The sequence below is a fragment of the Triturus cristatus genome, chromosome 8, assembly GCF_964204655.1.
Source record: "Triturus cristatus chromosome 8, aTriCri1.1, whole genome shotgun sequence".
NCBI lineage: Eukaryota > Metazoa > Chordata > Amphibia > Caudata > Salamandridae > Triturus > Triturus cristatus.
This window is the reverse complement of record NC_140591.1, coordinates 591,679,163-591,692,596: the sequence shown is the minus strand read 5'-3', so window position 1 is coordinate 591,692,596 and position 13,434 is coordinate 591,679,163. Positions and strand designations below refer to the sequence as shown.

The window sequence follows — 13,434 nt, the reverse complement described above, 5'->3', positions numbered from 1 at the left end:
TTTTTTTCTCGCAACCTCAATCTGTTGCGGAAAGGGCTCTACATACACTTGATGTTAAAAGGGCTTTACTGTACTACATACAAAGAACGCAACCTTTCAGAAAGACTAAACAATTGTTTGTCTCCTTCTCTCCACCGCATAAAGGCAACCCCATCTCTAAATAAGGGATAGCTAGGTGGATTGTAAAGTGCATACAAATTTGCTATCACAAAGCAAAAAGAACATTATCTGTTCCTCCTAAAGCCCACTCTACAAGAAAGATAGGGGCTTCTATGGCGTTTCTAGGGAACATACCCTTAGATGACATCTGCAAAGCAGCCACATGGTCAACACCGCACACCTTAACAAAACATTACTGTGTAGACGTGCACTCCAAACAACAAGCTAGTGTGGACCAGGCTGTACTAAAGACACTATTTCAAACCACTGCAACGGATACCGGTGGTCGCCGCTAGGGCTGGGTACTGCTATATAATCTATGCAAAAGTGTATAATCTGCAGCTCATATGCCTCGAACGGAATATGCTACTTACCAGTATGCATCTGTTCTTGGCATGTAGAGCTGCAGATCTATACACGCCCACCCGCCTCCGCGGCTACCTGTATCCGTTCCAGTCTATCTTATTTAGATACAACACACATGGGTTTCTTACTATTATCACTACGCTCCATCTTTTCCCTGCTGGCGAAAAACAATCTGAGGATGGAGCCGAAGCCCATGCGCAGTACGGACCGAAGGAGGAGTCACCGAACTCGTGACTTCCAAAGACTGTCCAAGAAGAAAAACAAACATCCGGGCCCAACACCAGATGGCGATCTATGCAAAAGTGTATAGATCTGCAGCTCTACATGCCAAGAACAGATGCATACTGGTAAGTAGCATATTACTTTTTTAGAAATTGTTTAGGTTTGCAAGGGATTCTGGGTAACAGAACCTGGTGGGAGGCAGTCAAGTTACCCCATCCCGGATTCCCCTGGGTGTCTAGTTTTTAAAAATGTATAGGTTTGCTCGGTTTCCCTAGGTGCCGGCAGAGCTATGGTTCAAAAACTACAGCTAGGCACTTTGCCAAAAAAGGGTCATTTTTCGCTACAAAATTGAGGTGTGTCCACGTTACGTTTTGGGCCGTTTCCTGTCGCGGGCGCTAGGCTGACCCACACAAGTGAGGTGCCATTTTTCTCGGAAGACTTTGGGGAACGCGGGGAGGGTGGAAATTTGTGGATCCACGCAGATTCCAGAACTTTCCACCAGAGAAATGTGGGGAAAATGCGTTTTTTTTGGCAATTTTTTAGGTTTGCAAGGGATTCTGGGTAACAGAACCTGGTGGGAGGCAGTCAAGTCACCCCATCCTGGATTCCCCTGGATGTCTAGTTTTCAAACATTTATAGGTTTGCTAGATTTCCCTAGGTGCCGGCAGAGCTATGGATCAAAAACTACAGCTAGGCACTTTGCCAAAAAAAGGTCATTTTTCACAGCGAAATTGAGGTGTGTCCACGTTGTGTTTTGCGCCGTTTCCTGTCGCGGGCACTAGGCCGACCCACACAAGTGAGGTACCATTTTTCTCGGAAGACTGGGGAACACTGGGTGGGTGGAAATTTGTGGATCCAAGTAGATTCCAGAACTTTCCACCACAGAAATATGGAGAAAATGTGGTTTTTTTGACAATTTTTTAGGTTTGCAAGGGATTCTGGGTAACAGACCCTGGTGGGAGGCAGTCAAATCACCCCATCCTGGATTCCCCTGGGTGTCTAGTTTTAAAAAATGTATAGGTTTGCTAGGTTTCACTAGGTGCCGGCAGAGCTATGGTTCAAAAACTACAGCTATGCACTTTGCCAAAAAAGGGTCATTTTTCGCTACGAAATTGAGGTGTGTCCACCTTACGTTTTGCGCCGTTTCCTGTCGCGGGCACTAGGCTGACCCACACAAGTGAGGTACTATTTTTCTCGGAAGACTTTGGGGAACGCGGGGTGGGTGGAAATTTGTGGATCCACGCAGATTCTAGAACTTTCCACCAGAGAAATGTGGGGAAATGTGTTTTTTTTTGGCAATTTTTTAGGTTTGCAAGGAATTCTGGGTAACAGAACCTGGTGGGAGGCAGTCAAGTCACCCCATCCTGGATTCCCCTGGCTGTCTAGTTTTCAAAAATGTATAGGTTTGCTAGGTTTCCCTAGGTGCAGGCACAGCTAGGGTTAAAAAACTACAGCTAGGCGCTTTGCTAAAAAAAGGTAATTTCGCATTGTGAAAATGTGGTGTGTTCACGTTGGGTTTTGAGCCATTTCCTGTCGTGGGCACTATGCCTACCCCTACAAGTGAGGTACCATTTTTATCGGGAGACTTAGGGTGATTCAGATTTGTAAAGGAACTGTTATTACCTATTGACTTTCGATGCATTTCTGCCTTCCCAATGAAAGACATTGTGTAAAAAAGAAGTTATTCTAAAAAAATGACTGATAATTCTCATGCTAGTATGAGTATTCCCAATTTTGGAAATGTGCAAATATCTACTGTTTCTAAACTCTATATTTTGTTCCCATTTCAGAAATACATAGGTGTCTTTCATACCGATTTTTCCATGTACACATTTTTACAGAATAATTACTATATACCCGGTACATAATAAAAAACCATTGCAAGTTGCTGCTCAGTTTTTGGCTCTGGGTTCGTCGGGTTCTTGGTGAACCTACAAGTCCTATATATCCCCACAACCAGTAATGTCCAGCGGATGTAACGGTATATTGCTTTCAAAGAGCTGTCAAAATTAGAAGAAGTTACAAGTGAAAACGTTGACACAAAAGGCGCTTTTTTTCAACAAATTTTCAATTTATCCTATATTGAACTGTTAGTTTCTATAAAGAAACGTTGATGGATCTACACAAATGACCCCTTGCTGAATTCAGAATATTGTCTACTTCTCTAAAATGTATAGCTTTCCAGGATCCATTATTGCTTTTGTACCCATTTCTACCATTAACTGGAAGGAGGTTTAAAGCACAAAAAATAGCAAAAATAGGCTATGTCCCAGAAAAATGTCAAAACTGTGTAAAAAATGTTGGGTTTCTGACAAAAGTCTGGTATCCCCTAAAAGCTGGGAAAATGGTGATTTCAGCCCCACATACCCTTTTTTGATAACATTTGCAGGGAAAAACCCAGATGCTTTCATTTGCAGCCCATTTTTCCCATTTCCCCCCCAAAAAACTATATTTTGCTGTATTTTGGCTCATTTCTAGGACCCCTCCAGGGGAATCCACAAACCCTGAGTACCTTAAGAATCCCCATGATGTTGGAAGAAAAGGACGCACATTTGGCGTGGATACCTTATGTGGTCAAAAAGTTACAGGGGCCTCAGCGCGCACTACCCCAAATAGCCAAAAAAGGGCGTGGCACAGGGGGGGGGGGGGGAAGGCCTGGCAGCGAAGGGGTTAATCGAGAATGGATACAGATTCATGTGACTTTTGATGCCGTCATTGCCAGCCGATGTGACTGACTTGAATTTTTTGTAGAACTTATCCAGCCTTGTGTGGCTCTCTGGGTGCATTACAGACTAGTTACTCATTGTTTCTCTGTTTACTGATGTCATTTCTACTGAAGATATGCACCTATTTAACTTCTAAGTGGTGCTTGGGTTATCCTAATTACCAGTGGCGGCTGCTACAAAACAGGGGTGGTGGGGCAACGGAATGAAAAAAACAAAAATTGCACTTACCTGGGTACTGCTGCCACCGCTCCTCCGTCCTTCTTACGAGGTTCGGCACGCAGACAGGGAGTGGGAGACTGTAATGTTCTTCACCCAGGCTGTGCAATACAGCCGGGTGGAGAAGTGCTAAGTTCCCATGACTGTATGGCTGGCCCAAGACAGCCAGCCAAACCACCATGCGCACTTGGAGAGTGCCCAGCACTACTCCCCCTGCTCTGGACAGCCCAGTCCCATCCCGCCCTGCACCTAAGCCAGTACAGAAAACTAAGATAATAATAACATTGCGTTATCATTTTATTTTTGAAATTCTCTGAGAGAAGTGGGGCAGCGCTCCTACGCCTTATTGCTGTGTTTTCTAGGGCTCTATGACCCTTTTTATGACTATATTGTCCAAGATTTGTGATATTGTGGTACCTCCATTGTCATCCTTCCATGTATGTTCTATGTTGTGTCTCCTAGATTTCCTGCTATTAGTGTAAGGCCTTTAGGTTTCCTTCCCATCCAGGGCACTTTGTCATCTGTGGCGCTGCCACACCGCCTCCAAACTTTGTTTGTAACATTCATCAGATTGCCGTGTATCTGCAGGAGATCGTCCCTCTTCTGCATCATTCCTACTATGCAGGATATCTGCCTGCCACTTCCAGCCACTAGACTCAGGTGGGTCGCCCTGGAGTTCAGCCTTATCTTCTGATTTTCGCGCACAGCAGTGCTACACAGTCAGAGAAAACCAACTCCTAGTTCACATCCCTGCCCACCTCATGAGTGACTCGGATGGCATTGCCAAGGTTGGCCACCTGTCTTTACATGTCTGTCGCACCTTCTTCCTAGAAGGTCACAAAGCCCTGCTCAGTCCTGTGAATCCTTGAGGTGAGCAAATACATTTGTTTTTAGTAAGTAGGTAATACTACTGTGGTACTTTACGGACTACAAAATGCAGTTTGTGAATTGCGCCCATACTTTAAACACACAATAATGACGCAAAAAAAAGGATAAAGAATTGAAAGAAAACACATAGCAAAATAAATTGTTGGGAAACCAGCCATTGCATTGAAGAGTTCTTCTTTCTAGTCAGGTGTGCATATAGATCTGGCAAAATGACATCACTCACTAGGAGTGAGTGGCTGAAGTGGGATGACCTATTGCCCTGTGCTGTGGTGACCGGAAGTAATACGTGTATAAAAGATGAACAGACCAGTGAACAAAAAGGGCTCAACTAATGCCTATGTATGTATTTTGTATTTAATATATTTGTATTAAATAATGCTAGTGAGACGGATAAAACATCTTTAGGCGAGATCAAAACAGGTTGGGATGAAAACTGTCGCTCGTACACTTGCAACCCGTGCTTCTTACCATCAGGTTAAATAACCATCCGCTTCTGATCATTTGGTGCGAAGGTAAAACTTTCTTGGATTTCATTTGTTCCTTCAAAAAGTTGTCTGGCCAGTTTTATTTGTAAACACTTGCTAACTCTGCTATTTGTCAGAGTAAATTCATTATCTCACATGCTAATATTTCGCCCCAGCATAAGGCGAAGCACCCAGACCCGACGTGCACCTTCTCCTGAATTTGACTCATATATTTGTTTTGAGAGTTTAGCCTCTGGCAGTGTGGTTTGAGCAGAAATTGTTTTCCGGGAACACAGAAAATACAGCCAAAAGACATTTGCTCCTCAAACCCTGCCACTAAGTCACGTGACTTTGGAACACGTGATATGCCTAGCAGATCTGTTCAAGTTTTGTTTGAGGTAAGGGCAAGTACACAATGCAGCATTTCACGAATTGTATTTACTTTTCGAATATAATGGAACGAAAGTTTGAGATTTTATCCAACACTAGTTTTAGTTCACGTTTTCTGTTTTGCTTCTCTCTAGGATACATCCAGCACTCAGAATTGTTTTGTAGTGACAGGGCCGTGAACATAAGCTCTGATTGTCGAACAAGTAATCAAAGCTCGTAGCCTATTAAATCTCTTCAGTTTGGCTGGTGTCTGTTTACAAGTTATCCATTTCACTTTGTGAACATTTTAAAAATGTGTTACACACGGGTGACATTTTGCAACTACTGGTATAGAATAATTTATTTGGAATATTCATGGTTTTATGTTTAACAACTCATCCCCATCTTTTCAATTTTGTTTTCAGAATTTTTTCAAGCAATTCAAGGAAATGGCAGCTGTTCTTGAAACCGTGTAACCAATTCTTAAAGACCTATTGAAACCCAGTTGCACCTTTTGTGATTTTTTTTTCTATTAAGCATTTACTTGTTCTGAAGGCTCAGCTTATAAGCCTGTGCTTTATTTGTACTGTATATTCAAATAAATATCCATAAAATTGTATATTTTTTGATGATGCTTGAATTTCTTCCATTTCATATATTTTCATCAGGAGATTGATTATGTTGACTTAATAACAATGTTCAGGATATTGTCTTGTAGTTTGTGTTTATGTGTCTCTGGACATTTTTTCATGAAACTTCGTGGGCCAAATGTATAAACGCTTTTCTGTAAGTGTGACGTATTCCTGACCTAGGTGTTACTTATCCCTCCATTTTGAGAGGTCAGTCATAATGACTGAAAAACAGTTTGTTCATTGGGCCCTCTATGTTTAAGTAAGCAGAGTAGTGCTTTGACCCTTGTAGATTTAGTGTAAGGGTTTGTGTTGCCCTATAAAGAATAATATATTGCTGCTGGAATTAGTACCAATTTGATGCTTTTAAGACCAGTTGGTCACTACTTGTTAGCGGTGTCCTATGAGGGTATCAATCATTACCTTAGCCTTTGACCAGTCCTGTCCGTTCCACCAAGAAGGCAAAACATGGATGTTCAGCTCTCCACTGGTATGGCCCAGACTTGACAGCTGCTTGTCCGGCAAACACAGATTACCCCCTTGATTGCAGGACAATTCTTTCCTTGTTTGTGTTTTTTAGCCATTTTGAATTCATTTACAGTTTTAGTTTGCCTCTAGTATTAGAAGAACTAAAAATGTTTGTTTAATGTACTGTTTACTTTTTTTAATATATAAAAGTATAGTTAAAAAATGTCCATCGTCTTTTCTCTAATGTTTTGGAATCTTGACTTTTTTTCTCCATTCGCCATTTGTATGTAATTTTTTTCTCCTCTATGTTGTTACCTAGATAGCGATAGAGGTGAGAGTTTTACAACTTTTCTAAGAATAAACTTTGTATTTTAGAAAACGGAACGTGTGTCTGTGTTTTTGCTGCAATATGGAGTGCATATTTTTACTGTCTGCAATCAAACTTTATTATTCCGTAGATTTGATCTCTAGAATTATACGTACTTGTAAATGTACTGCTTGTGCATCTTGTACATTAACACTCTCCAATCTTGGCATTTTGGTCGGCCATGGTGGATAGATTGCACAGGACCTCGGCTTTGAGGTGTGAATTGACGCCGCAACACTGTTTGTTGTGAAATATTGCCAGACCCAAGAAACACAAGATATCTTACCGCTTCATGCATCTGGCCTTGGTACGGGCCCGGTGGCATGTCGCCATTACCTGGATGGGAGTGGGGGTTCCTGTGGTGGCCCAGTGGGTCCAGGAGGTCTCGGAGTGGTCTCTGGCTGAGGAGGTGCATCTCAGACGCGTGAGAACTGATGACAAATTGCAGGCAGACCTGGAGGACCTTTTGTGGATGCATTTTAGTGTCTGACACTGGTAGTACTGAGAGTGATACGTCCTTGCCCGACGTGGGGAGCATGGAGCAGAATTAGTGACACGTACAACTGTTCCGAGGTACTCTGTTAGATGTTGGCACTACCAATATGTGCTGAATTGTATGATTAATAGCTTGAAGACAGTCTTGCAGCTGTATTGCAATTAATATTCAAATGACTTCTTGTGGCTAGAGCAGTCGACCTGGAAGCTGGAGTACAGGGTTTGATACTCTGCATCAGGGCCGACTGGGAACCGAAACCGGCGGTGGCAAACTGCTTGGCCGTACCCCCTAGGGGTGAGGGGGGAGTACGGCCGAGATGTTTGTTAGGGCCGGTTTCGGCCGATTTTTTTTACAGGGGCTGATATTGCTGGCCGGCACCCTGGCAGCCCACCGGGGAAACTCCCGGTGCCCGCTACGGCCAGTCTGGCCCTGCCCGGCACGGATGCTTACCATCCTGTGATTCTTGGCAGATCACGTAATCTCCCCGTGTGTAACAAAATGAATGTGTCCGTCTTTAAAGCAAGTGGTGCTCATGTAAAGCGCTCTGATACCGACTGGTCTAGTTCATGCTATATAAAACTCCCCCAAAAAAGTACAATGTTGTTTTTGCACTGTTGGAAAAAAACGATAAATAGAGGTTTTAAATAAAAAAAAAAAATCAAATCCCTCCGCACAACCTGGTCATTTATCTTCTTCAGCTGTATTTTTTACTTTGCGTTAAACGTTAAAAAGTGAAACCAGAATGGCAATGTGATGGTAATTATTGTCTCAGCTGGACCAGTTAGATACGTACCAGAAAAGAAAAAAAGGAGGGAGCGGACAGACATTGCGGCTGCTACCGTCGGAAGTGGTGGGGCGGGGGTAGAGGGAGCGGTAAGGAATAAAAAAAGACACTTACCTAGGCCAGCCGGCCGCTGCTTTTCCTCCATCCTCTTCTTCCCGTCTCCGCCAGCAGCAGGAAGCACCCGGGTTCCCAGGCTCCCCATAGCCAATCACAATGCTGCAATGCAGCGTTGTGATTGGTATGAGCACCGTGGTTCAGTGCTCAGGCTGGGACATGGAGGCTTTGCATGCTCCTCACCAGGCTGTGTAAAGCAAACCTGGTGGGGAAGATGCAAAGTGCACAGGACTATGTGGCTGGCCCGAGAACCCCTGTAGGTAGTTTGTAATGGGAAGCTTGCATTACTCTGACACCCATGGTTTTGTGGTAAGGCATAACCAGGACCACTGGAATTATGCAGCAGGGCAGGGCCAAATATGCGGCAGGATTGAGTAAATTATGCAGTATAATGCAACATATTTTGAAATAGTATTACTTGATTATTTAGTACATTTTTCACTTGGTAACAATTTCTAAACATTGGTTACGTCTCATTGGTACCAGTTTAACAGCCAAATATAGAATTAAACAACAGAATGATGTCAAGTCAAGCTTTACAAAGGGCTTTCCACTGCTCGGCAACACATGTTGCTGCCTTTTTAACTATCAAACCGTTTGAGCGTGAAGCAACATTTTCGTTTTTGTTAAAGACTGCAGATTATGCAGCAGATGATGGATTATGTGGCAAATGCGGCAAATCTATAATTATGCGTAAAACAGCCCGGCCGCACAATTGCATAATTCCAGTGGCCCTGGGAATAAACTTCTTCTGTAGCTGAGAGTGTCTAACGTGCACATACTAGGCTATATTTTCAAACACCACTCTAAGCAACTCTGTCCTAGGTTTTCCATGCACCCCTGATGCAGTATTCAGCATCCACTCCTTGAAACGCGCTCAACAGAGGAAAACAGATATACAAATAATAAGCAGAGGATTAAACAGCTCTCTGCAAACTAAGGGAATCCACACTGCTGTGGTTTTTTCATTCATTTAACAAGTTTTTATAAAGTGAGAACACGAGTCCCATAGATGAGGACTGACTTAGTGTTTTATGAGTAAAAAGCATAAGAAGGTATAAAATGTTATGGCATAGCAGGCAAAAACAAAGGGCTGATATGTTGCCTGAGAATAACCAATGGTTGAGTTTAGTCAATCATTCCACCCATCAATTTTTTCTACCTGAATATTTAAAGCAACATTATATGATCAGCCAGTACTCAAAGGCCTTTTCAGCTGACAAGATCCCACCCAAATGTTTTAGAAAAAAAGCTGAATGTGATTTTCCCTGATGAAATTAGGTATTGCAATAATATCCTTTGTTTCAAGACAACACTAAAAACTTCTTTGTTTGGAGTCTGTGTCCTATGCTTCTTTGCTGGTGTGGGTTCATTGCAGCTACATTTGCTGTTGATTTAGTTCTCATTTTTGAGACACTGTCTACCCCTTCCCATCTTATACTGCCCAGACCCTCTACACTTTATTCCCTACCATGCTGATTTTGCTCCCTTAATTTGCAAAGCACCCAGCTCGCCTCCTGTCACACACATTCCAACCTGCCTCAGTCCTTCCTCCTTTTCTCTGACACAGAATTAAAAACGAAACGTGCAGACATTACCACATATCCAGCATCCACCATCACCATCTCCCAGACCTTTTGTCTTTCTCTGTACACTCCACTCCGTTCCTCTCAGTGTCCCTCTGCTGTTTACTCAAACTTTGGGGACCGAATGAATCTGATAAAGGGGCTACTAGTAAGGGGGTATGTTTGCATGGGAAAGGGAACTTTGGAAAACGGCTGCTGCTTTCTGCCAGTGTCACAGTTTTGCAACCTCTCTTGTTTATATCTGCTTGAAACCTCACGCGTGCCTAATGTGTATTCATGGAGTGCAGTTGTTCCTGTGGACAGATGACACTCAGCTGACGATTGGTCTCTCCAGTAAAGGAATGGCCACAAACCAAGTCACTCATTTTACAACGTGCTTGGAAGTAGCTAAAAGTTGGATGTTGGTCAACTTTCTGAAGATAAATCCATGCAAATTGAGGTTCTGTTGACTGTCTATCTCTCCCTGCTTCTATTGGCCATTAAGTGCACCCCCCATGCTATGTATCTCCATTCTACATGATGTGTGTATACAGAACAAGGGAGCCCAAATAGAATCGGTCAGGGACCTTGTAAACTAACTTTTTACATGAAACAGTGGTCCCTGGGACAGTAAAGGATGTGTAAACAATGAATATAGCCCCAATCAGTACTATATGTACGCCAATATCCAGCCAGATGAAGGCAATTTTAACATGCAAAATAGTTGAAAATAGAACACAGAATGCGATTCAAATAACAGTGGGATATAAGCCTGTATCCATAGACCCACATATCAAACAAACAAACAAAGTAAAAAGGCTCAGGCAGTTTGTGGTTGTTTCAATAAGCTAATACATACATACGCCATTTGTGTATTAGCTTATTGAAAAAACCACAAACTGCCTGAGCCTTTTTACTTTGTTTGTTTTTTTGATATGTGGGTCTATGGATACAGGCTTGTATCCCACTGTTATTTGACTTGCATTCTGTGTTCTATTTTCAACTATTTTGCATATTAAAATAGCCTTTACCTTTCTGGATATTGGCGTAAATATAGTACTGATTGGGGCTGTATTCATTGTATACGTATCCTTTACTGTCCCAGGGACCACTGTCTCTTGTAAAAAGTCCAGTCTACATGAGCCACATTTGTTTAAGACCTGAACATTTCTCCTGGCTCACCAACTGTCTCTCAGTCCCCAGGTGGCGACAGACAAAAGTGTCATCTTCTTTCTTCTCAGGGCCCTCTGCCACATTCTGCCTATTATGGACACTATGTATGGACACTAACCTATGTCTACCCGTTTTCAGTGCATTGATCCAACCAGTGAATGTGTACAAAAATAGTATTTACCTGTTAGTGTCCAAAGCTATGTTTGCCTGCATGTCGCTCCCCCAAAATGCAGCAGCATGATTGCTGTGAGGCTAAAAGAAGAGGTACCATATTTTTCCCACGCTTCGTTCCCTACATTGGCTGCCTATTTGGAAACAAATACAGTTTATAGTGCCCCATTTCATGCACTGAGCAGTTACTCTCCTACTCCTGACGTTCTGGACTCTTAGGGGGTCATCACGATGTAGGACGAACCGCCACCATCCTGGCAATCGTCTGGCCTATATCCTGGGAATCCGTCCAACCGCCGGATTACATTACCAGCGGTCGGAGCGCAGAGGTCGAGGGATAGGACTGCAGTCTCCGACAGGATCAAAGATCCCTTCGGGATGGCGGTCCGATTCCTAACTCTACAATGGGGCGGGGCCTGCGAGGCACCTGGGCAGGAATTAGGATATCCCTTTTTGACTGCCTCTTCATGGAGGTCCCACCGCCATGAAAAGGCAGCGGAAAGGGACTTTGGGAGCTCCAAGCAGGCCCCCCGTTCCCCATAGGCCACTACTAAATGGCCTAGGGGAGGCGCATGTAGTGCCCCCCCCCCCACACATCCATGCACCCTTTCCTGGGCCACAGCACAAGCCGCAGTTTAAAAAGGCATTTTCCAACCGCCTATATGGTTGTCTAATCGTTATATGGTGGGTGGGACCGCCAACTCTTTGACGGCCTGTTGCATTCCCGCTGTGATGGTGGGCAGTCATCTGAATGACCGCCATCGTAATTAGGCCCTAATTTCTCTTAGCATAAAGTTGCCTATTCGCTCAGGTATGCTAGTTTGCCTGTTAGGCTGTGCTTCTCACTTGCATAATGGGTATGGGAAACAAAGCCACATTTAGCTGCCACAAGGCTCTTGAACACTTTGGACCATCCTCCCTAACATTCTCTTATAAAATCCCTGAAACTTTTAAAGACTTGACTAACAGGCAACAAACCTATTACTTTTCTGGTCTTTGTAGGTTGCTGGAGACCATTTGCCCACTTGTTGATGTAGCGCTAATCTCACTTTGCTCCTTATACCACGTCCTACTCAGCTTGCCCCAAGCGAAAGTCCTGGTAAAAATGGGCACATTAGAGATGTCATGAAAAGAATGCATGATTGTTTTCTTGTTTTAATTATTTTGCAATTTTATCTTTGCCTTGCACAGAAGTTATCAATACCTCCTCCATCAAGAACTTTGGCCAACCATTCTATAACATCAGGTACCTATCCCTCCAACCTCAAAATCCCTTACTCGGTTGGCGCTTATATGCAATTCCGCTCTGTCACTTCTGGGATGGACGAAGGATGGATGGATGTGGGATCGCTGTCATGAAAAGTTTCTGGATCCAATTTGCCGCCAGGGTGGTATTCTAATGGTGAGGGATCTGTGGGTAGGTAGTAATGCAGTCCCCAGTGGCCCTTTCGAGGCACATCCCAAATGTAAACTACTGCACCCCATTTATGGAGTCTACAAGTCAGCTTGTGGGCAGCGGGGCAATGTCTTGTGCTTGCTTTGCGCTGCATGACACCCTCGCTTCACCACTAGTCCCTTGCTCCTTAAATTGCAATAATGTTATGCATCTGACTAAAGAGTTTTTGACCCAGAGAAGCAAAATGATCCTCCCTCCAAGAGAATTCGTCAGAGTGAGATTGTAGTGTACCTAGGTCATTACTATATTGAAGGACACCTGTTGATTACTGTGCTGTATCTGTCTTACTCAGCAATTAAAAATATGTCACACATTTATAACTGTTGTTGAAAGCCCACATTCACCCCTAACATGACGTACGTCTTCTCCTTGGGGGCTAATGCTACCTACATGCTGCTCGGCACTGCAACTCTGCAAAATGGTTGCCCAGTTTGGGGGGTTGAACATTGAGGAATGAGTCAAATGACATGATCCTGTGAGGTGCTGGCAAAGAAGATCACCCATCCTTTCAAGGCACTCTGACAAGCAAGCAAACAAAAAGGGACGTAGGGTACTGGCCTGGCACCTTTGCGTGAGGTCCCGTCCCTGTGCATGGAGGTCTGTCTTGAATCTTCTCACCCTCCTGCCTGGCACCACAAAATAGCTAACCCGTATTGCAACATCACATGTGCTGTGTAAAGCCATTGCACGCAAAAATGCTTTTTTTCACAACAATGGTGTGAAAAAAGTAGCAAAAAAGATTGCTTTCTGTATCGAATGCATACATGAGACATATAATTGAATGTGATAACCGACTGAGTG

The 13,434-nt window shown here is 43.5% G+C and overlaps 1 protein-coding gene across 1 annotated transcript in view; it reads left to right on the top strand.

The window, feature by feature from the left end:
• The window catches only part of COMMD6 (COMM domain containing 6), a 137,144-nt gene extending 130,258 nt beyond the window's left edge, over window positions 1-6,886 (top strand). Inside the window, exon 7 of the mRNA XM_085622021.1 lies at window positions 5,836-6,886. Within this exon, the coding sequence (XP_085478147.1) occupies window positions 5,836-5,886 (51 nt within the window). The 3' untranslated portion in view covers window positions 5,887-6,886. The remainder of the gene's footprint in view (window positions 1-5,835) is intronic.
• The last annotated feature ends 6,548 nt before the right edge of the window (window positions 6,887-13,434 follow it).